The sequence below is a fragment of the Pelodiscus sinensis genome, chromosome 23 (genome assembly GCF_052426305.1).
Source record: "Pelodiscus sinensis isolate ZL-2025 chromosome 23, ASM5242630v1, whole genome shotgun sequence".
NCBI lineage: Eukaryota > Metazoa > Chordata > Testudines > Trionychidae > Pelodiscus > Pelodiscus sinensis.
This window is the reverse complement of record NC_143074.1, coordinates 24256009-24280634: the sequence shown is the minus strand read 5'-3', so window position 1 is coordinate 24280634 and position 24626 is coordinate 24256009. Positions and strand designations below refer to the sequence as shown.

The following is a 24626-nucleotide window of genomic DNA, read 5'->3' as shown; positions in this document are numbered from 1 at the left end:
TATGATTTCTGATTCATGTAGGTACTCTTTTAATCTCAAGACATTCTGTGGAATAAAATTGCTGCTGCTCTTGCTTGCTTCCCCCATGTTGAAGGTAGCACCATTCCCCATTGAGGCAATCTCAGAACCATGACTTTTTCTCTCTGGTGGGTAGTTTCTGGAAGAAACAAGTTAATTATTTAAGATGGGATGGCCGGATGGTTTTGTTCTTGCAATCATGTTTAGTGCTCTTTGCATTCCACGCAACTGTCCATTCTCAGTACATGAATGCCACTCTCCCTATTAACAGGCATAATCCTTATTTTGGAGGACTATGGTAGCCATTCCCCTTCTCTCGCACAAAATACTTTTGCACCCCTTGGAAACAGAAACGGGTCCTTTATTTATCAACAAAAGCTGAGGAGGCCTCAAGATCCCTTGCTGCATGGATCATGGCAGGGAAGAATCTCTGCTTTCCCCAGACCTAAGGGAACCCTGAATATCAGAGATGTGTTCAGATATTTTTCAGCTTGATTTCTCTTTCCTGTTTGTTTCAACCTCTCCCTCCCTTGCAGTCCTTCCAGTGCCAACTTCTGTCTCCCTGGCCTCCATACTACTCATCCTTGCCTCCTTACTACTTCCTCTCTCCCTCAAGATCATAGCAACATTATGTTAGGCGATGTGCAAACAATGCGAAGTTCATCTTATCCAGAGAGGCTAAACTTCTAAAAAGAGATAACAAGGGAGGTTAAATGTTCAATACCCCGGTGCATGGCTTCTGAATTCCGAAATGATTGTTTAAATATACATATGTAAAAATATAGGTGTTCCCACATAGGGTCTTTGCACACTAGTAAAATACAAATAATATGCTCATTCACCAAGCATTATGTAAATCACAGTTTGAGTTTAAAAAAAAAAGTGCCTCATGATGCTTAAACTTACTATTACTTATGCGTTCTCCAACGCAACTTCTAATGAACAAGATCCTCCATTCCGTAGATCCGTGCTGCTTCCTCCTTAGTCCATAGTTTTAACCAAGTTTCGATTCTATACCTCACACATGCTTAGCTCTCAAACTTGTAAAAATTCAGCACATAATCCTTTTTTTTAAAAAAACAGTATTAAATCACTTAACATTACACCCAAAATTTACTGATAAAGCAAACACCAATAAGAATGGAGCTTATGACAGTCCACATAGGCTGTGTCTAGACTGGCAAGTTTTTCTGCAAAATCATCTGCTTTTGCGGAAAAACTTGCCAGCTGTCTACACTGGCTGCTTGAATTTCCGCAAGAACACTGATGATCTCATGTAAGATTGTCAGTGTTCTTGTGGAAATACTGTGCTGCTCCCGTTCGGGCAAAAGCCCTCTTGCGCAAATCATTTGCGCAAGAGGGCCAGTGTAGACAGCAGTGCTGTTTTGTGCAAAAAAGCCCCGACGGCTAAAATGGCAATTGGGGCTTTTTTGCGCAAAAGCGTGTCTAGATTGGCACAGACACTTTTCCGCAAAAAGTGCTTTTGCGGAAAAGCGTCTGTGCCAATCTAGATGCTCTTTCCGAAAATGCTTTTAACAGAAAACTTTTCCATTAAAAGCATTTCCGGAAAATCATGCCAGTCTAGACGTAGCCATAGTGTTTTGTGGTTTATAGAAATGTTTGTTCTCTTGGAATTTAACATGATAGGTGGAACAGTGAGACTCAGATGCTTAATTCTCTGGCTGTTGAATTGCTTTGGAATTTGAATCTTCGTTCACCTTCTTCAAATTTGGGGAAGTAGAGTGTGTGTGTGTCTGTCTTGGTGCTTGGTTTTATCATTCCTTCAGCATTTTTTCCTTCTTCCTTTCGAATCCATGGAGAAGCTTTTCCCTTTTAAATTGGATAGTAGAATTTATTGTCCGGTATATTTTCTCTGTTTCTGTCTCTGTCTCTCAAGTCCCTGTGATTTTTGGTTTTCATTGAGCACTGTGTGAGTGTGCAAGATTACATACATACTCATTGACGGCATTGTAGATAGTTTCATAGATTTCAAAACACACATAGTAGGATATTTCTGTCTGGTTTAAATTTTGCAACTGTATCTGTTAAGTAAGCGTGAACTTAACAGTAGTTTTCCTTTTACTCCCCTTTGGCCATCAAGATAGAGTTAATATATTTCATAGTTTCATGTACAAACATTATTCAGTTGTCAGTGTTTATAGTATTCTTTAAACTGTAGTACTGTTTGAACAGTAAATATTTTATAGATAATTGTAGTTGTGTTAATCTAATTCATGCCAATATTAGTTCTCAAATGAATTCAATAAAGCCTCCAATAAACAATCCTATTGTTCCTGAGTTTAACATTGTATAACTCCAGTTTCACTTTAAGCAGTGGAGTTACATCAATGCAAAACTGGGATGACATGGTAGTGTATCAGCCCTGCTGTCTGTTAATTTTAGGTTTTAAAAATCACCTACCAGCATGGTATATATGCATTCCTGTATTGGGTGAGATTTAGACAGTAACGTGATAATATTTAAAGAAATCAAATATCTTCCCAAATGAAATATTTTATGCATTTCACTTTAGAAATATGCCTTTTTTAAAAACAAGGTTCTGTGTTGTTTGCAGTATTCAGAGATCTGTTGTTTTTAAGAAACGCGTTATAGGCCTCAAACTGCTATTGGTAATATCCTTCATGATTTATAGTGTTAAAAATAATACTTTTGCATCCTACTTCTGACTTTTTGGTGCATTGCTTTATTTTCTGTGTTCTTATACAATGAAAGCTATATTTTGCAAACATGAGCGGATATTCCCATAGTGGTGTTTTCTACTCTGGCATAGTGGGAAGCCATCACCTCTAAACAATGTTGTTCCATTGTTTGCACTTTTTAGAAGAGGCAAATAAGCAACTTTTACATTAGAGTGAAACTGGATTATAATATTGAAAATAAGATACAAACGATATTGTAGTCATTGTAGAGATTTTAAAGTTATTGTCGTGGTGAAGGATGTTTGGGTGTAAACGACTAACCAAATAACATTTGAACTGTGGTAGTGAAGTTCCTCCCTGGGAGCAGGTCCGGCAGGGGTTGGTGGTCCTGCTCCTGGGGAGGCTTAACTGTGGGCTCTGCAGTATAAAGCTAAGACCAGTTCAGGGCCGGCTTAGCAACTGTACCAGTTGTGGAGGCATATTTAAAGATTTGTATATTTTGTGGCAGACAATCAAAGCAAGACGGTGACTTAGTTACAGAAATTTTATTTACCTTTAACTTACCAGGCTGCTGTTAGCTTCTCCCTTTAACCAATATTGCCTTATAGTGGAAATTGCATAGCTGCATGAACAAATGGGGGAAATAATCTGTGAGGCCTTCATAAGCCATAAACTTTAAGGGGATAATGCTGTGCTTGTTCCCAGCCTATTTGGAAAAGAGAAACACACAATTACTTGATCAATAATGATTTATGAAGCCATAATGTCACCAAATGCTATCTGCAGTGAAAGTAAAATAGTCCCTTAAATGAAGAATGATACAGAAATGTTTTGCACTGAGAGTGGATTTTGGTTTAGTTGGCGCTGAGTATTGTATTGAATCTAATCAGTGGCCAAGTCAATCTTTGTTGTAAAAGCATAGGAAATTCTTACACTGTTGTTCCACATTCCAAATAACCCCAGATATGGATTAAAACTTGCATTTGTAAAGAGTGTAAATGCTCACAGTTAATTTCCAAAGAAGCTCTGCCCAGAAAGGAAATAAGGTTCAATGACTTAGTTTGATTAGATACTTCTAACATTGAATAAGCTGAAATTAATTTTTCCTTTTGTTCTCTTTATTTCTAGAATTACAGTTAGCCAAGTTGGCCAGAATTTTACATTTGTACTCACAGACATTGACAGTAAACAGAGATTTGGATTCTGTCGCTTATCTTCTGGGGCCAAAAGTTGCTTCTGTATCTTAAGGTAAGTGGCTATTGGCTAACTCTGGGAAACAATGTTGGCCTTTGCTTTGTTATACTGCAATTATATTTTCCAGCTGTCCAGAACTATTTTCCTATCTGGTCCTCAGAAAGTCACTGCACTGCTGGAGAAATGGTACAAAATATTCTTGCACTTAGGGTTCCTCAGTTGATAATTATATTTATATGTAATCAGTGAACTTAAGTTAACAAAGTGGGGAAAAAAAAATCAGTGTCTCTGCTGTAATTTGACACAACATAACGTGATGGCATCCATTATTTTTAACTGTCACAATTGATCCTGCTAAGACAGTTTATGGACATCTGTATATACAAGTTTTATTACTAACGCATCTGAGGGCAACAGAGAGAATGTCTTTCTGATGCTGTACATAACCTAAGGGTCTGTAGTTCTGATCCTCACTCCCTTCTCTTGATGGACACATGAATATAATCTAACCTGGTTATAAATATTGCTGTTGGGAGACGGAAACAATGAGCTTCACACAGAGAGGAGAGGAAATGAATGTGTGAGCTGGAGCTGTATGAAAACAGTTCCGCGTGACTTCAGGCCGATATGCTCTGGGACAACTTTGCATAGTTTTCTATTCCCTTTTGCTACAAAAGAAAGGTGACAAAAAGCAGATTTCAGATCTACCGTTTGCCAGGTTCCTGCTGCAAACCTCCTGTTGGGGAAATAAAGCTATGCGCACTGCTCCCTGTCAGCCTCGGTTACCTAGGTGTAGCAGTGGCCTGCCTCCTGTCTCTTTGTGTTAGGAGAGAGAGGCTTGGGGAGAAGCAAAGCGAGCCAGGGCAAGTGCTTCCTGATGAAGCCCAGGTACAGACTGTACTGATCTAACCCTAAGAAACAAAAAGCCAATTAGTCCAGAAAAAAGCAAGGATGCTTCACCAGCACCTCCATTCCACTTTATTTCACAGTGACTCTTTGTGGTGGCATGTTGCTAAGAGAGAAACGCATTGCAAGAACAGAACAGTTCCCCGGGCCTGTATGCTGGCAATGAAAGCAAACAGTGCTCATAAGGCAGACTTTTGGGGGGAAAATGTATCAAGAATAGGGTGAAAGAAGCAGAACAGGTTTAAATTCTGCCTTTGGTTGCATGTAACTCAATTGTCATATATGTGGTTGCTTGCGCGTGCCTAGAGCAGAATTTGGGCTGTCTGTATATAGCTTAGGCTTCTTCCGTTTTTATGTTTAGTACAGAAGGAACTTGAATGGTCAGAAGATAGGGAAAGATGACAGAATGTGTGTTTTCTCATGTCTCTTTTGCAATATGCCAGCTGTGGTTAATCAGGTAGACCTTTCCTAAGGATACTGAGATGGCTGAAGGAGAAAGTCCCTGCTTGGTTTCTGTAAGTAAGACGCTGGACTGAAGGGAGAGTTACTGTATTATTTCCCATTGCATATCTGGTCAAGTGACTTAAAGACTTCATTCCCTCATAGTTCAAAGCTCTGCTTGAGCAACTGGTGGGCAATACTAATCCAGCTATGTGTAGATAGGGAAGTATTTGCTGAGGCATTTTCTGGAGCCATTAAACTAAAGAATTGAGGCACCAATTCTTCTCATGGGTTGCTCAAGGTAACCTTGCTATTTAATGAAAAATTAAAGGGGGGGACAGACAAAAATATCTGGATGAGAGTGAAATCTCTCCTTTCTCTTTTTGAAAAGGTTTCTTTGCTGTCTGCTTCCTAAGTGAATGTGTGGAGATTGTAAGAAAAAATTAAGATAGGGATTAAATGAAACCGAAATCAGCTGTCTTGTTCAGAAGATACTGAAAAATTGTATAAAGCAATTTTTCTCCAGTTCAGTGTCTTTCTTCTCAGAGCCACAAAGCGTGCTGCTGGCATTAAACCTTCCAGTGTCCTTTGAAAATTACATCTGCCTGCTAGCCAAAGTCTGTATCTTCGTGTAGTTTTGTGTGTGTGTGTGTGTGTGTGTGTGTGTGTGTGTGTGTGTGTGTGTGTGTGTGTGTGTGTGTGTGTGTGTGTGTTTTATTTTGTGCTAGGTTTCTGTATAGTCCTCAGTTGTGTTTTGCCCCAGCCCTTCTGGAATAACCGTGTAGCAACTTCATCTCCCCAGAGTGATTCTGTACAGCACCCTAAATATCAGCTAAGTAATCTTCAGACAGCTCACTCCCTCATCAAAAAACTTTGTTTCGACAAGCTCAGATGGTTGGAATCTTGGAATTGCACTCCTCCTTGTGCACTGCCATATGGTGGAATGTTATGCTGCTTCGCCACCAGTCAGTAACACTTTCAGTGATAAATGTGAGTTAATGACTTACTCAATGATAAACCAGTTAGACTAACCTTGTAGTTGAGGATGGAGTCAGAATGAGGGCGGAATGTCAGCTTAGAATGGCCTCCCTGCATCCACATTTGCTATTTTCTCTCTACAAAAGAATGATGAGTTGATGATTATTTGTTAAAATAGGAGTGCTGAGTGCAATGAGCATTCACTGTTTTAATGAGAGCGTAAGTTGTAATATCAGGCAGGGCTTCTTCCTGCTTCCCATGAGGGAACGGGTTTTAAATGGTAGGTATTGTAGATTGAACACCTTCAGAGCCGGGGGTGTGGCTTTTAATTATTTTCATCTAACGCTACTTAACAGGTCTTTAAAATGAAAACTTAATTATATCAAAGGATTCACTGGCATCAGTCATATAGTTTTGTTCTGAACGAAAAGCTATCTGTTTAAAATAATGGTTCTTGTTCTGATCTGCTGTTAGGATAATGTATACCGACACATTACTCAGAAGCATTGCTATTGATGGAAGTTTCCAATTTGGAGAGTCAAACTTAACTGTTTTAGACAGCACTAGCTGGAAACTGATTGTCAGCATGGATGCAGTTTTTAGCTTCCTTAATTCTCTCTTTTGTATGTTTAACTTTAAGCTTAAGCATCAGGCACAACTTACTTTCCTTCTTTATTTAAAACCACTGACTTTCTCTACCCTGCAATTCATCTTCTTTTCCTTTTACCATTTTTGAACTGTTCTTGAGAATAATATTATTTAATTTTTTTACACAAGGATTATTGAAGAGTGTTTTTTAGCACAGCTCTGGGAATAGCATTAAGTTCTGCGCTGAGGACACCAGAGGGCACACAATAGTATAAAACATGGTTCGTGTCTTTCATGCAGCCTGTGTGTTGGGTTTTTTGAATTTCTGCACAATTAAATGGTAGATTTTAAAATCCACAATAAAGTTGCTATCAAATTGTAGCAGCTTTAGGTTAGGTCAGATTTGGGTGTAACTGCTCAGCATCAACACTTTATAATTTTGGAGTACATTTTTTATTAGTTTCAGCATTTTTAGGGAGAATATACATTTTAATAATGAAGGACCAAATCCTGGTGTCATTAGTTTTTCTTTAGTGCTTACTAAGGAAGAACTCCACTAATTTCAGGAGTAAGTAAGAGCTGATTAAACTGATTATGATTTGAGGTCAAATCATAAAATAAATAATCTGTGGAAGATGTGCAGATAAGTAACTTTTGTTTCCGTTTGTTCTCCATTGACATGATTCAGACTTTCCATCATCAGGACTAGCATAGAAGTAATACAGTGAATTGGTTTTGAAAGCAAGTCACAATTTCTATGCAAACTGCTTGCTTCCTTTCTCTCTATGGGGTGGCAGAGAGGTTTGGTAATTCTAAATTGGAGGACATTGAAAATAAAGAAACTGAAAGGTGGTTGATTGACTTCCTTCCCTTATCAGAATTTTTTTCAATTGGGAGTATCCTCTCCAAATTTGTTCTGGGATTTGTCACTGAGGTGTGTTTGAATACCCTTGGCTCCTTCTCCCCCAGTTTTTGGGAGCTCTGTCTGTCTTGTTTTTCTGTGCTGTGGATATGGAGGAGAGCCAAACCCAAAGAGACTAGCAGAGTCTGATAGTATATTTGGAACCCAAGTGATGCCCTCTGTGGTGAAGACAATTATTTGACTTTTCTGTAGTGTTCTTACTCTCATTTTCTCCATTTACTTGTTTGCAGTCCAGTGGACCCACCAATTTTCTTGCAGTCTTTCTGCATCTGATAAGTTCTCCATGTTTGTTTTTCTTTTTATGTATCTATTCTTCAAATTCCCACTTACCTCCCCTCCCCCATAATTTCTATTTTACACTTTGTGCCACAATTTGTTCTCTGTTGACTTGGCTCATATGATGTCTTGAACCTTCTGTTTAATTATATTGCCTATTTCTTGCCTTTCTGCATCATTTAGGGTATACATTCTTTCTCTGACTCTTCTGTGGTGCGTTTAAGTAGCTAAATTTCCTCACTTTGATGACTTGTAACCATAGAACACGTTTCATAGCACTCATTTGCAAATCTCCAAAAGATTGATAGATTTCAAGACCTGAAGGGATCCATGTAATAATGTAGCCTGACCTTATTATAACAGAAGCCAGGGATCACTATTAACAGTATAGGTATCACTGTAAAACATTTACTTGTTTAGCTTCTGCTCCAGAAATAGGAATGTATATTACATGGGTACCAAATCTTGACTCAACATTTTTAGGGTGTAGAGGAAGACTGGGAGAACAGCACTTAGGCTGCAATTCTGCTTCCACCAAAAGATTTTGATTCTCTAATTATTTTCTTGCCTGCTTAAGCTAATGTCCTAGGCTGAGTTTCATGGATGCCATCCTAAAGATGGATTGAAATGTACAGTTGCATAATGATCAAGACCTTTTGCTGTGTAAATAGCTTCTCCTGTCAGTGTTACATTAATATGCTAAAATGAAATACCTGAACAGTTTGGAAAACATGGGGTTGGGGGTTTGTGTGCCCTAGTAACTGCCAGAAGGCGATGGTGGTATTGCAGAAAGGGCCTGGGAAAAGTAGTGATCTTAAGTATTCATGGGTGTGCAGAAAAATGTTCCTGAAAGTTCAGCCTGTAGACATTCATGTGAAGCCACTGACATTAGGAACTTGCAAATTCACAGCATAGTTCAGAACACGTTATCCCTTTGACCTGTGAAGTGAGCCTTGCAATATTGTTTAGCACTAAAGGTTCTGTCAGATTGGGGTAAGCAAATAAAAACCAAACATCCCCCATGTTCATTTTGTATGAGGTTCTTGTTGCTTGAGAACCTTTGCTTATTGCCTTGCTTGTAAGGAAAATATGACTCTTTATAGACTCATAAGACAAATTGCAAGAGTGACAAAATTCTAGTTAGACTACAGCTAAAGTAAACTAGTGCATGAAAGAACAGGAAGAGTATGTGGATCAATCTGTAAGACAGTATATAGAGGTTTAACTGTTTGGTATATGAGATTTAAATTCACAACTAAACATTAGAAACTTCACATTTGTGGTGTCTTATTCCAAGGAAACATCTCAGCTTCTTATATGCAGGAATAGAACTTTAAAACATGTAGGGACTTTATCTTACCTGCTTTTGTTTGTGTATGTCTAATCATTGTACATTCTAAAATGTGATAATCTAACAGCTTGATTAGCTGTGTCTGAAATTGTAAAGGAATAAATAGTTGTGTTTTAGGAATGTAAAAATAACTTCGTACAAAGCTATTTTATGCCTTTTTTCATGTTTACATAATATAGTTACTAACCTGGGACTTTTCCCCTCAATGCCTGGTGTTTCTATTGTTTGTCTTCTCAAATATTTTGAGAATTTGATGCAAGGAACTGCTTATTTAGTTTTTTTTAAAAGATCTTCATTAATAAACGGCAACTAGTAATTTCTTCCAATAGGTATTTGTTCTGTCTTCTGTTTGTTTCATCTTTAAAGTAAGTAACTTGATTGTGAAATGTATTGTGGCATTTTTGAGGCAGAAAATGTAAAGGTCACCATTGCATGTATACTAATCATGTATTTAAACATATAAAACAGACTTTGTAGTAAATATAATGAATAAGAGAAGCTAAAGCAAAGTGGTGATTTTAAAATTTTCTGAAAAGAATTTTATACTTTATGAAACAAAGAAGAAAAAAACATGGGTAGTTTAACTTTGTACAGTGAAAGTTGATTTGTATTTTTATTAAATTGACCCTACTAAATAAAAAGTAGTCTCTCGAAATCAACCATGTCACTTTGGATTAGAAAAATGACTTTTCTCAGTCTATTTTAAGATATCAAATGTTATCTGTACATATTTTGCTTTTTTAATACAAAAGAATTGTTTTGATTAATATATGGTTAAAGGTGTAATTTATGGCTTTTAATCTGTGTCATTTCAAAGAGAGCTTCTGAAGTAAAGTTCTCAGGTTTATAAGATGTGAATTATTCCATAGTTCATTTATTCAGCCCAGTATTTGCAGCTAGCTTTTTATTACTAAGAGCAAACAAAAATAATGAAAAATGCTTGTTGATGCAATCTTTTCATGTAGATTGGTGCTGATGTGTTGGCTGGTTGTTTTTAAATTAAAAAGTTTTTCATTTCACTTGAGGAAAACAGGACTTTTTTAACATCTCTCTGATAGAAAAGTGAAGTGTGTATGTGAATCTAGAGACACTTAGATTATAAGTCCATGGAAATATTATAAGTCCGCTGAAGTCCATGGAAGCAGGGTCAATGCCCTAAGTTAGAGCTGGCAAATAAGAGCTCTCTAGGTCCCATCTTCATTTAGCATAATAGGCACTGATCTTCTCTATAGTTGGGAGAAAAAATGAAAGAGTATCTCTTTGTAATCGCTAGAGAGGGACAAAGCTTTCTTAATGAAAATTAAAACCAAACCATATTCACCCAACTATGAATTTTGTTATAAAGCCAACATTTTGACCACATTTACTACAGTTCATGGACCTATCAGACCGAGTTAGTGCCCAGGAGGTACTTTTGATTTTGTGTAGAAACCATGCAGAACACTGGTTTCAGCTGACCTTCACTTAAAAAAATGTTGCGGTCTTTGGTTTATCTATCCAAAATGAAACTCACCCTTCTGAAATAAAATGCAAAAAGGTTTGTATGGAACCCCCTCTTAGCCAAAATAGCAGAGCTTTGCATCACTGTAACGTCAAGATAAAAAAGAAAAAGGTCTTTAGTAATATGTGACAGATGGTAAAATATGTAACTAACTGAATGTAGTTCTGTAAGGAGTCATCTGAGGTTTTTGGTGTGATCTGTTGTGAATTCTACCCCCCTTTCCCCTCCCCCTTTCGCCTTCCTTCTTATTTGATTGCAGTCTTTGTCCATTTATCCTAAGACTAGAATGAGATTTCTGAGCGGGGCCTCTCTTGTGGTGCAAAGTGAGAATTGTTTTTAATTGAGCAGAAACATGTGGAAGGATCAGGAATATCTCAAGGGATTACAGAAAAATTCCAAATTTGTACTACTTACAGCTTGTGTTTAGAGCAGGGTCTGCTGGGAATAAATGTTAGTTAGTGTGACCTGTGACCTTAAAAACTGTTGACATGGATTTCAGCCAGAAACTAGCCACAGAACTCCTTTGTTAAACTCATTCATAGCTCCTTGAAAACTCTAGTCAGTGAAAGTTGCCAGCTCAAATCTAAGGAAAGCAAAGCCTTTTTTTCCCATGCTTTGGAAACAGTGGACGCCCCTTAACCAGCAAGACTTCTTTAATAGGACTACATCGCCTAAACTCAATTGGAATTGACAGCTTCCTGGCTCAGGCTTGCCAACTGGCAGGGCATTGATGCATAGGGGACAAACAGCTTTAGGGACCTGTATACCACTGTTTGTGTATATGCAGTAGAAACTTAACTCACTAGTATTGTGATACCCCTTAACTCAAAAAATCAACACTGTTGTTTAAGTTTGACAAGTCTTTCAAGTGTTTTTGAAGAGGAAAATCCTGAATTGTATCACAGAATATTTATTTGTTTAAAAAAAAAAAAAAAAAGCAGCAACAGGGCTTGCCCTAGTGTCTTGTAGACTGTTTTCCCTTTTCATAAATCAGGCCCCAAAGTAAGATGGGAAAAAAACAATGCTTCAAGTTCAGATTTTCTTATATTATTACAGGTAAGAAATAAGTAGCAAAAAGTAGTTTGATGCCCCAATATAAAAGTATAAATTCTGCCCCTTTACACATTTTGAATATTGCTTTATTCCACGGGTAGCCCAAATGGCCAACTCTTGTTTTTAACAGGTTCTGTAACAAAATGAATGTCTCCCCCTGAAATCACTTGAAATCTTTGTCAGAGTTAAACAGTTTGGGGTTAACATCAATGGGCTGTGTTTTTACTGCATTGCCAAGTATAATTGTACACATGCTAAACAGTATTTTATCTGATTATGGAATGTCTGAGGAAAGGAAGAATAAATTTTGGTGCAGGCGAAGCTATGAAATGACCCATTATGATTACTTAGAAGTGTAAAGTTCTACTCACTGAGAGTCAAGGAGAAGAAAGAGGACCATAGAAAAGTTTTGTTGTACATAAAACTGTAAAATACACAGCTAATAACCTAATGGAAACATCTTGTTCAGCAAGGTTGATTATAAAGGGTCTGATTGTTTTTGTGGAACTTTGTCTTTGCTCTGATTTGATAAAATATTTGTCCGTGAAAAGTTTTTAATGTTAACCACTGAATGTTTGTATTCAGGTATTTCTTAAAGATTTTCAGTGTTTGCCCAGATTTGTTGCACCGGGCTAACTTGTCCTTCAAATAGCTTCTGGAATCTTGTGTTAATTCAGTGTACTGTAATTTTTTGTGTGTGTGTGTGGAGTTGGTGGTAGAGGTAGCATTTGAAACAATGATTACTATTTTTCCGGCATAAATGGAGTGTGTAGTTTGCTGGGCCTGTGCTCCAGCTTGGGGGATAATAATCAGCAATCCCCTGCTCTGTATTAGACTACATTGCTCAGGGTAGTCTTTGTTTCACCTGGCCCCTGCACCCTGTTTTACAGAATTGGGGTCCTCATTAATGTTTTCCAGCTGGAAACGAGTGTTAATCTTTAGTTTTCCCGTGCTTGATCAGATGGTTCCCAAGATCTGTCTGCTGGGATTCTGTTTAGGCCAGGGCTTGCTGCTCCCTCACTTTGCAAGGTTTGAAAAGGACAGACCACCCTAGTGCAGGGGCAGAAAGGGCTTATTGAAGCCCTAAAATGTGCCTTTTCCCTTCCCTCCCCAACCATGTGCTTTATTTTTCTCCCCTTCATTGCCAAGACCTTAGTAGCCAGGGTGAACTGGACTTTCCACTGAGCCACTTTTTGATCAGCTGGAGGGGTTTGTTTTAATACAGTTGTACTATTTTCCACCCATTTCCCCTATAGCCAACCTTGCTGCCTCCCGGGGAGTTAACATTCACACCGGGCCCCTGGGGAAGGGGGGGCCCCCGAGCCCACGCCAGCCCTTACCCAGTCTTTAGAGCTGGTTGGAGTGCATTGTGCAATACTCTAGCGATGATTTAAAAGGCCCAGGCTCTGGCCACCACCGACACGGTGGTGTCAGCAAGAAACCCCAGGCCCTTTAGAATTGCCAGGCCCCTAGGTAGTTGCCCCCTTTGCCCTCTCACCCTTCCATGTGTGGGCCTAGCTGCCTCCCATCTCCTGCTAGTGATCATCAGTGTGTTTATGCTATTGAAGTAGTTTGGACAAGTGGAACACTCCAAAAACCGGAGCATACAGAAAATCTTTACCAGCCTGTGGAAATTATTTGCTACTCTGCCTAAATTATTTCTTTATTTTCTGGTATATCATGTATCTGATACATAGCTTCTAGAAAGATGAATGAATTTCTCATGAGTGAATGAGAATATGGATCCCATTCACATTTTCCTTGAGTTAAATAAAAAGATCATGATAATCTCAGAACAGTAAAAAGAATATAGATTTATGTAGTGTGCTTTGAGCTAGTATTTAATATTCGTTTCCTTTTGTACAGAATCACATTTTAAGTGCTACTAGTCAGATATATTTAAAGGTTGATTGTTAGAATTATGAAATCTCCACTTTTTCGCTAATGAGTCTTGCTGGGTTTATAGTCTCTGTAACACTTTTGAATATTCCTTTATACATAGCAAAATTAGAAAAACTAATTTGTCTATGTTAACACAGTGTATCTGGGAGGAAAATATTTTAGACCCTCTTAGGTCAATTGCACAGGTGGGAGTGGGACAAAATTGGCGGTTACTTTGTGCTGCTCCTTCCCTCCTCCCTCCAGTTACGTGTTTCCACCTAGTCCTATGTGGCATTCACTGCTGTTTTCTGATAGAACAGGCTATTTTCCTCCAGAAATTAGAGTTAGGACCACTAAATGCATGAGTCAAACAATACGTTGGATATTTTGAGGTGTCTCTAAGGAGAAGGGAGTGTGCTCTGAGAACATGGAATCAGGAAATGGGGTTCTACATTTAGCTCTGATTCATGATGTCATCTTGAGCCAGTTATTAAACCTTTAGTCCTACAATTTGCCAGTCTTTCCTATTTAAAGTAGATTATTCTAGTGTCTATGTTTAATAGGCAACAGTGAGGCTGTTGGTTGAAAGGTGCTAGGTAAGTGCACCGTGTTTATCCTCCCTCCACCATGTTGACATCAGGTAGACCCTTTGTTGAAAGAAACTGTAGATACATGTTTCCTGGAGAGTGGGATATTAAAATCTGAGTTAGTGGCATCCTCGCTGTTCTGACAATACATGTTAATTACCAGGCTAGACATATTTTGGCATTTCACTATCTTACTCCTCCCCAAATAATGTGTTTGTTAGTTTTAGGGGTGCCAGAGTGTAACCGACTAACGGTTTAACCGATAAGCCGATGCTTATTGATTGTGTTGGTAACACTCGAGCCAGCTCCAAGGGAGGAAATTTCACTGCAGCAGGGAAGATGCCTCCCTGGGGGTGGAGCTGGCAGGTCTTATGCACCTGCTTATCTGTTAATGGTGTCGGTTACACTCAGCTAGCTCCCGAGGAGGAGGCTTCTCTGTTGCAAGGAAACCTCCTCTCTGGGAGTGGAGCCAGCAGGGGTATAAAGCTTTACACTGCAGAGCCCACAGTGTGTGTAACTAACCTATTTAACCAACTATTAACATCTCTAGTTACTTTCCTTTTGTACTAAATGTATTTCAAACTCAGTGACTTTCCCTTTATTAAATGGCAGTACCATAACTGTATTGGTGTTGGCCAAAATGTTATGAAAACATTTTTCAAAATTGAAGTGTAGATTCTGTTTTACAGGTACATTTTATTTCATGCCCATATCTGCAAATTATCCATTCATCTGCACCCTGGTCATTCTTTGCTATGTACAGTAGTTTTAAAATGTCAGTTCTGGGTCATTAGCAGATTTAAAATGATTGACACCACCTTCCCTTTCTCTGTGTGTGTGTGTGTGTGTGTGTGTGTGTGTGTGTGTGTGTGTGTGTGTGTGTGTGAGTGAGATAGGGATGTTAAATTGCGAGTAATTGACTAATCGAACAGTTGGTGCATTTTTTCATTGACTATTTGATTAGTTGATAGGGTGCCTCTGCCTTTGAAGTAAGTGCACCCTACGGCTGTTGCTACACTTCAAAGGCAAAAGTGTTGCATGGAGCCTGGGGTCAGCTGGAGATTCCCTCGCTGACCTTGGGCTTCATGTGGCACTGCCACTTTTAAATGCCATGGGGAGCATTTCAAAGTGGCAGCACCCTGTGGATTCTGGGATCAGCTGGGGACTTCCCCGCTGACCCTGGGCTCCACGCGGTGCTGCCTCTTTGAAACACCGTGTGCTAGCCTGGGGATACCCCAGGTGGCCCCGGGCTGCATGTGGCGTTTCAAAGTGGCAGCGCCACATGGAGCTCGGGGTCTTGCCCCAGGCTCCACATAGCGCTGCCTCTTTGAAGTACCCCTCCCCCCCAGTGCCTCTTTCTGACAGAGGCAGCAAGATGGGGGGTGGAGAGGGAAGATGACTAGTCGACTAGCCTGTTGACTATCCGATAAGCATTTGCTTATCCGGTAGTCAACTAGTTCTTCACATCCCTAGTGCCTGAGACTTTTTCCCCCCCTCTTGTATCGTATGGTCTTGCTATGGAAAAGGAAAACTCTTTTGAATAATTAGTTGCCAGTACGATCTGTAAAACAGGATGATCCAGTGACTAGGCTGCCAGTCTGGGACTTGATTAGTGTCCATTCCGTACTCCATAACAGACTTCCTGTAGGATCTTGAGCAAGTCATTTAAACATTCTGTGCCTCAGTTCCCCCATCTGTATAATGGGGATAGTGGCAGTGCCCTGCCACACAGGATTTGTGAGGCGTTTAGATACTAATTAATAGGACGTAAGAGATTAAATATCTTTTGGCTGTTGCATTGCTAGATATAATTAAGCTTGCTTCATTTAAATCTGGAGTTTTATAAACTGCTCCGACACAATGTATTAGCTTCAGTCTTTTCCTCCGGCAGAGGTTTTCTCTTTTATCATTTTAAAATGCATGATAGGTAGAGCTAAAAACAGGTGGAAAATTCTGTCTCATTGGGCATCTTATTTTCTTTTAGTCACACACAATGGTTTCACGTCATAAAGTTTGTTATGTAGCAGAAAGTGGAAAAAGGTCAAGAAATAAATACTAGATTTATTAGTCAGATTCTGGATAGCTTAGCGACTTAATCGCCTTGACTGTGAAGAGTTCTAGTGCAACTTACTCTGAATTGTGCATTTACCGCATGAATGACAACTACAGAAAAACAACAGTCTGAACACAAGTAGCTGATGTACTCCCAATGGTTGCTGTGCCAGGAGACATTTCTGCTGGCAGCTTAGGATTTGAAGAACTTGTTCTGTTAATAAATTGTATTTCTGACTTGCAAAACATTACGTAACTGTCAATGAGTGGTGAAAGGGGAAAGAGTAAAGTACACAAGTATATTGGAAATGCAGGCAGTAAAGCACAGAAGCTGTTGACGGAGTTTGGCAGTTGTTCACTCTTACTCCAGAGACAGGTTTATAACAGGGGAAAGTCGGAGTTTTTAATTTTTTTTGCACTGTGGCTGAACAGGAAGAACATATTTGATGTAATTTAGCCCAGATGTCAGAAAAGTGCAGCCTCATGACCATTATTTATTTTCAGTGCCTTTATTCCAATAAGCTGAGTCAATAAACAGATTTTTGAAGCTTGCTTAATGTTTTTAAAGATATTAATGAGAAGGTGGTGCCTAATATACTTCAGACTATATGAGATCTACCAAGTATTTTTATCCATGTGTGTTAATACAATTACTTGCAGTCTAGAACCTGGTCTGTTACAAAATATTACATATGCAGTGCTGAGCGGGGAAATTTTCCACCTTCTAAGAGCAAGTAAGTTTTTTCATTCTTGGAATTTTAAATTGGCGGATCAGGTTTAAAATACTTGTTCCCTCCTCCCCTGCAAAAATATCAATTTCCTGATTCATAAAAAAAATAAATAAATCTGATAATCTGAACAAAAGGGCAGCTTTCCCAATGCTGCCATAAGGAAAATTAATATTTACGTATTTTATTATAATTCCTATACCTGCTCAACATCCTTCTCTTAATTAATACTCATTTTTTTAGCCACCATAATAACACTTTTTATGGGAGGAATAGCTTTCACTGAAACAACACCACGCCAGCAAGCGAGGTGAGATTCTGGTTTACGACAATTCTAATATATTACAGTTGCTTCCTTGTTGGGTGTTTGTGGTAGCAGTGTAGGCCCTAGGACATTAGAGAGACTAAGTGAGCTAAGAAACTAAAAAACTAATTTTTCCAGACCTAAAGAAGAGCATGAAGTAGCTCGAAAGCTTGTCTCTCTCACTGGCAAAGTTGGTCCAATAAACAATACTCTCCCACTGTGTCTCATTCCCGTCTTTCCTGTAAGAGAAATTGGCCAGGTACAACTAGCACATAAAGCCCTAGTGCAGATCCCCTAACAGAGTATCTTGCATCTCTCTCATGCTGCTTAGACTCCACGTAATAGAGACATATTCAGATCACTAGTGACTGATATTATCAAAAAGTCTTGTCCAGTCTTCAGCCACCCCCAAAAAAGACAGAGCTTTGGCAGTATGTAAAATTTAGACAGCTTTTAAATCAATCAACATGGTCTTAGTGCAATCAGAGCCCTGCAATCTCCATACTTGTTTTAAACATATAAGAATAGTTGGATAGCTTGCCAGATGAGTTACATCAATGCATACTTATTTAATGAAGGCTCTACAAAGGGGAAGAGCGTGACTATTTCAGCAGAAGTTATCAGAATTTAGGGATCTAATCATTCAACAGTGCAACAAAATTTGGATGCAATATTACAGAAAAAAGGCATCATTGAGTCCCCGTGTCTGCCTGCTTTGAGAGGATTTTTTTTTCATGTGTCAGACTCCAAGCTGTTTATTCAAAATAGGCATTAAATACAAATAAGTGTTGGAAGATGGAGAGTTTCCTCTAATTCTTTTCCACATATGTTATCAAACTATCCAAAAAACGTGGCAGTTCTGGAAAGCTACACTGAAAAATTGACTTAAATTTTAGGGACTTCTTACATTGCTACCACAATTGTTACTGATGGGGCTCCCTAACCCAAAGCGTATACTTTCTGGTTCACACAATGGCACTGTCTAGCCTCCAAGCCTTAATGGTAGCAAAATGTCTGATATGGTGGTGGAATTTGTCTTAACTGCGCATGGCAAAAAACTGGTTCAGTGGCTTGTGACCTGCTAGCTCTTGAAAGGGTAGCACAGGAAAGATGACTAACAGCATTTTATTTTTAGTTCCTTGGCAGAATAATTATGGAAGAGTGATGTGTTGGTTGATGGGACCGGTGAAAATTAAGCTGGAGACAGCTAGACTGATGTTGCTTGTCTGATGACAGTTTTCTGGTTCTGCCTAGTATTTTTTCTTATACACTGTGTTCCGAGCGTTGTCTTGCCATCGCTTCTTGGGATATATTTTTGTCCTCTTTTTTTTTTTTTTTCCCCCCTGTGTGTCTTTCAACATAAAAACGTGAACCAATGGAATATTGAATGAGAAGATGAATATAGCTTTGTCTTGTGCTCATCTTTTGTTCCTCTTTTTATTTGAAGGTGTTCATTGCTATTTTCCTTCACACAGTTAAAAATGTTGAATAAAAAAAATTGTTTGTGACTCCAGTAACTTTTTTTAGCTAGGGTTCCTAGATTGTCACTAACTGGCTTAGAATCTTTATGTGAGCTCTGCACGCTCCTAATATGAACCTGCATGTTTGGTTATGTTGACTAAAATATGTAATTTTTTGCTTATTAAAATAACTTATATCAGTTAAAGCCCTTTTAAAGGTTGGAACAAATATGCACAGGTACAGTTCTAGACAGTGATTTCATATTTGGCTTCTTAATCAGTTTTTTAGTTTTTCTGAATCTAGGCAATGTGGGCTATTGCGCTTCAGTGTGTGATTGTATTTTTGAGTGTGGTTTTATATATTCAGGTGGCACATTCACTCCGTCACACTCATGGGTTTCAAGTCATACCATTCCACAGATTAAACAAACATTATAGCAAGCAGTGCAGAATCCCCCTGGTTCTGAGACTTGCCTGTTGGGTTACTTTGAAATGCCAGAAGTGTTTGATGTGCAGATTGTCTCCTCTTGTTTGTCCTTCTCCTGAAGTTGTTGTTTGTGTGAGGACGTGGTTGTGAAGTTGTCACACAGAAGAGTGTGAATTTGAAAAGAGATGATTTGCTTACCTCTGAAGTAGCAAAGTAGTAGTTTTAGCCGGTCATATAAAAATGACACTGTAAATGAAAATGTCTCAATTGTCAATGTGGTATTAGGGGGTCTGTAAATACTTTGTTGACCTTGAAATTGGACACAAGACTAAATCAATGTCAATATTTCTGTAAAAATGTAAATATGGTAGAATTTTGCTAATGCATGCATTTTATAATCTGCCAAAATGAGCAGACTCCCTCCACCTCAGCAAAAATGGCTAGAGGAAAAATAGAGGTTTTTATTATTTATATTGGAAAAAAGTGAGACTTTTAACTTACATTAGTAACTCAGATTAATATAGCAGTGAAGAAAAAGTAACTCAGAGCATCTCAAATTCAGCTCCAGGCTGTCTTCTAGGTTTGAACTTGAGCTGCTAATTTGTGTTTAAAAACTAAGTTGCCATATCTTCACTGCTATTTTAATCCATGTTAGCTAACACTGGTTAGCTGATTTGAGTTAAGAACACACCCTTTTTTTGTTCTTTCAACTCAGAATACATAATAAGGAACCTCGTTCCATTTTTTCTGAGATATGGAGGGAGCCTCTCGTTATTTAAATTTGCATAAATATTTACATTGTTAAACAGGACTGAATCAAAGCCTTTACAGACCCATTGATACCACACTGAAAAGTGACAAGGTTTTTTAGCTAACAAGGGTTAGCTAACTGAATTTAATGCATCTTTTTTAGAGTGTACACACATGCTAAGATTTCATTACTCTTAGACCTACTGCAGAACACCTTCAGCATTGTTTCATTTATGTAATTATTTTGTGATGGATTTATTTTGATGCACTTTTTTCCTTGATTTTCTGCCTCCCTCTTCCCACAGTTATTCACTAATTCACAGACTGTACTGATTTGCACTGGGTCACTATTTTCAATTAACGGAGGCTCTTCTGTGTATGCAGATAGATTAAAATTTGAATGCTATCATTTGTCCGACTGCCAAACAGACAAAAGATAAATTCCTTGGAAGGGTAGGAAATACAACAGGTCCTGAACTGTTGGGCTCTGCTGTATTGCTGTTTGTTACAGCTGAACTTAGGTGAATAATAGAGTAAACAAGTATGAAAGGGAGGTGTAAGCCACTGCTAATGGCGTGCAGCTGCCTAATGCTGACTGTAAGAGTGTTTGAAATGATATGCTTATATAAAACTTGGCCTTCCCTCTCTATGTAGTTAATGCTCTCTTAGGGTACGTCTACACAGCAGGGCTAAACTTGAAATACGCTGCGCAACTTGAGCTACACTAATTGTCTAGTTTAAGTTAAAACCGCTTATTTCGAAGTTAGGCACTCTTCCTCTGACTTCCCTTGCTCCTTGTACAATGAAGGTTACAGGAGTTGGAGTAAGATATCCTCCAGCTCAACATTAATTTGACATTATGTCGAAGTAACAGCTTGTGTGTAGACACAGACTATGTTATTTCAGAATAATGCTGCTGTGTAAACATAGCCTTAGTATAGACAGTTTGAGGAAACAGCTCTTACGTTAGCAGGTGGGCTTGTTGGAATGAGTGCCCAGTGTCGTCAAAATGAGGGGAGGGGGTGTCTTGTTTTTCCATATCCCAGTGAATTCAGAGGTAAGACACAGCTTTCAACCTTGGTCAGCATTTCTCCCAAACCCTGCACACCCTTATTTTTTTATTTACTGTATGTGATACCCAGTTTGATTGTTGGAATATCAGTCAGCAAGTCTTTGTAGCATCTGGTTGCTCTGTGATCAGCCAGTGATGGAACTCAAGAGATGTCTGTCTTCTCTTAGTTCCTCTTTCTGCCTCTTTCCACAGGAAACTAAGAGCATCTCTGCACAGTTAGGAAAAGCCCCTGTTTTGATCGTAGGTGCAATTTCTATGCTTGTTTTGCAGTTGTATCAAACATTGGTTACAGCTTGGCAAATTAAAAAAAAATTGATGAGCTGCATACGGATGGTCAGTATAGACTACATAATATCATTAGCTCACAGACATTTACCTCCCCCCTCATCCCCCTTCTGTTCTGAAATTTGATTTGACCTTTTCATATGTGTTCATTTTTTTGATTGTATCCTTTGGTATATACGGTTGTGACAATTTTCTTCCACTATTTGATCTGAGGAAGTGGATCTTGCCCATGAAAGCTCATCACCTAATAAACCATCTTGTTAATCTTTAAAGTGGTACATAGTCGTGTTTTTAGTGGCAGCTGTCCCTCACCTTCCAAATTAATGACAAAATATGTCCACTTTATGTAAAAATGTTTAGTTTTTGAAGCTTTTCTCAGTGGGACTTTGCAGTGTCTTGTTTACGAAAGTTATGAATTGAATGATTCATTTGGCTAGTAGTACAGGTTGAACCTCTAGTCTGGCATGCTCAGGACTTGGCGGGTGCTGAACAAGAGAATTTGCCAAACCAGGGGTGGTAAGTATTGTCTAGCAGCATTACCAACCCTTCCACTGCTTACTGGGCTTGTAGAAGACATATAGGAGTAAATTGGAGTTAAATAACATCACAGAACACTGAGAATCAGAACTGGTGGCTGTAAACATATTTTATGGGATTGTGGGAAACTCAGCCATGCCCATGCTAAGCAGACATCTGGCTACCTAAAATCATTCAAGACCACGGATGTTGCCAGACCAGTGTGTGCCCGACTAGAGAGGCTCAACCTGTAGCCAGTTCCCAGGCAATCCTTTAGGATCAGGCAGACTTGTTTTTGGTTTCAGTCTTGTCTCCCTCTGTTTAATAGCTACATTTTTACTCCAGTTATTCCTTGTTTTAAGTTTAAATGCAATGCCTTAATGCAGATGTCCCCCCCCCCCCCAAGTTTTATCCACTAAAAATACATGGTGTATATACTTCATAATTTTGTACTAACACTAAGTTATGCCACCTTTTGAAGTTCGTAGCAACCAGAAAGTGCAGAGAGTTGTTTACAAAGGAGTTCATCGATTTATCCCTTTCTGTGGAAGCATTCAAGCAGTAAGACCTGCACAGTCTGTTTGGCACAGTAGCTGCTCTAAGCTGGCCCTGTGCCCTCCTGCTGTTAGTCAGGGCAAAGGATGTGCCAGATCTCAGATTGTAACAGAGCAGAGCCTGCCTGCAAATCTGCTTGTAGTTAGCCTGGGGCCTTTTGGCAGCAGACTACAGCCGATTGATTTAGTTGCAATCCTTTTTCCTTAATATTTTCCATCTGGCCAACAATGACCTATAAAGACAGACACAAAACAGGGTTTGAATTATGAAGAGTGTGATAGTAAAATGCTTCCAAATCTCACTCTAGAACCTGCAGTAAGGGAAGACTGCCACTGCATGTTGGAGGGAAGTTTTCTCTAGTAGTGTTCAAAAGCACTAAGGCATTCAGGTTTGAGATTATTAAAGTTATAGAGTTTGCGCGCATGCACCCCCCAGTAATCAGACTGTCAATTTGTTTTGCTCTCTCTAGCAACATTTAATTGTTTTTTTTTCTGATCCCAAACTTGTAAATCAGAATCTCAACTCTATCAGCATAGTCTTTTGTTTGTTAACTTCCATTTTACATTAAACTTTTAGAGCCAGCTGATACTGCTCAATGGCAGAGCAAGAGATAATGGTTAAAATTGGTAAGTTTCTAAGTTATACAGTCATAGGTTTGAGGGATTTCCATTCCTGTGCTATTAAAAGGGATTTGGCCCGTAGATGTGGTAGTCTAAAATACACAGGTCTGAGTTTGGAGCCTAACTACAAGGAGTGATTTTTCTTTCTGTGCTACTCCTTAACTCATTGATTCCTGGGCAGCACAGTTCCCCTGGGGGGGGGGGGGGACCTACGGCCTTGGGGGCTAGATGTGGCCCCCATCTTGCTTGGATCCGGGTCCGAGGCTCGGGGCTCCCCCAGCATCAGGGAGCTAGACTGGTGCTCTAGTCCTGTGCTCCCCCTCCTGCCCAGACTCTTGCACCCTATTCCTACTCAGCCTTCCCTCCCACAATCGGATCTTGCACCCTACCACTTTCCCAGACACCCCAACCCACTCCTGCACCCTCCCTCCCAGACCTCACACTCCAAGCCTGGTTCCCAGCAGCCCCCTCCCTCACACGAAACTCTTCTTTTTTGGCCCTACCCCAGAGTGTAGGAGAGGAGACACAATCTACTAGCCTGGGCTCCCCTAGGCTCTTGTGTGCTAGGGAAATGTGGGGAGTGTCTGCATCTTTCATTAGTTTTTTATTTTATTTGGCTTTTTATTTTTATTTTGCTTTTCACTTTTGTGTGGCCCCCAACTTATTTCTCTGTGGGTCATTGGGCCCCCAGCCTGAAAAAGGTTCCCCGTCCCTGCCTTATGCGCTGTGCTTTCAGTGCAGTCTTCTCAAACATGCAATATGTTGTATCCTTTTAAGGATTTGTCAACGCTAGGAACATATTGTAAGCTCATGTCTGCCCCAGTGTTGTTCCACCAGGGAACACAACAGTGAAAGTGCCAGTTTGTAAAGGGTGCAGATATTTAAACCCATATTATCTAGACTGGTCAGTGCAGAAAAGCACTGAGGTATTTCCATAGGCAGCACTTAAAGAGGCTTAGAGTAGGCTTTGAAGAAGTTGATGCTGTTTATAAGAAAGTAGTAATTTCTGTTGCTTGAAAGGGATGCTGTCATGCCCCTTCTCCACCCCTCTGCCTCACCAAGTTCCTTCAAACACATGGCGTCCTAACCAAGAGCTGCCTGTACTCTCTTAATGCCAACTTGTTTGGCTTGGCCTGGGCCATGTTGCATCCCCTGTGTCTCAAAGCAAAGGGAATAATGTGGCTCTTAGTATTTAAATGCTGCTTGAATGCGAGTATTTAAGAAAGTCGATGAAGGCCCAGTTTCATGGCAGCATGAATGAGGCGCATCAATGGCATGAGCATGTTCATCTGGTGAAATGGCCCCTGGAAAAGAGGGTGCTTTTATGGAAAGTACTTCCCAGAAAAAACAACAGCAGGTGACTGGAGAAGCCCTTCCTGATCCAGTTCAGTGCCACTGAAGCAAATAAACTTCTCCTATTTTTATTGAGACGGAAACAAAAATGCTCAATGTGAGCCCAATGTTTAAGGGCTAGCTCATCAATTAACAATTTTCCCCCAGC

The 24626-nt window shown here is 39.4% G+C and overlaps 1 protein-coding gene across 7 annotated transcripts in view; it reads left to right on the top strand.

Moving 5' to 3' along the window:
- DENND1A (DENN domain containing 1A) overlaps positions 1-24626 on the top strand; it is a 361583-nt gene that overhangs the window by 126678 nt on the left and 210279 nt on the right. For all 7 annotated transcript variants that reach the window (XM_075905650.2, XM_075905649.2, XM_075905651.2 and 4 more), the window contains exon 5: positions 3807-3926. In XM_075905650.2, the coding sequence (XP_075761765.2) occupies positions 3807-3926 (120 nt within the window). The remainder of the gene's footprint in view (positions 1-3806; positions 3927-24626) is intronic.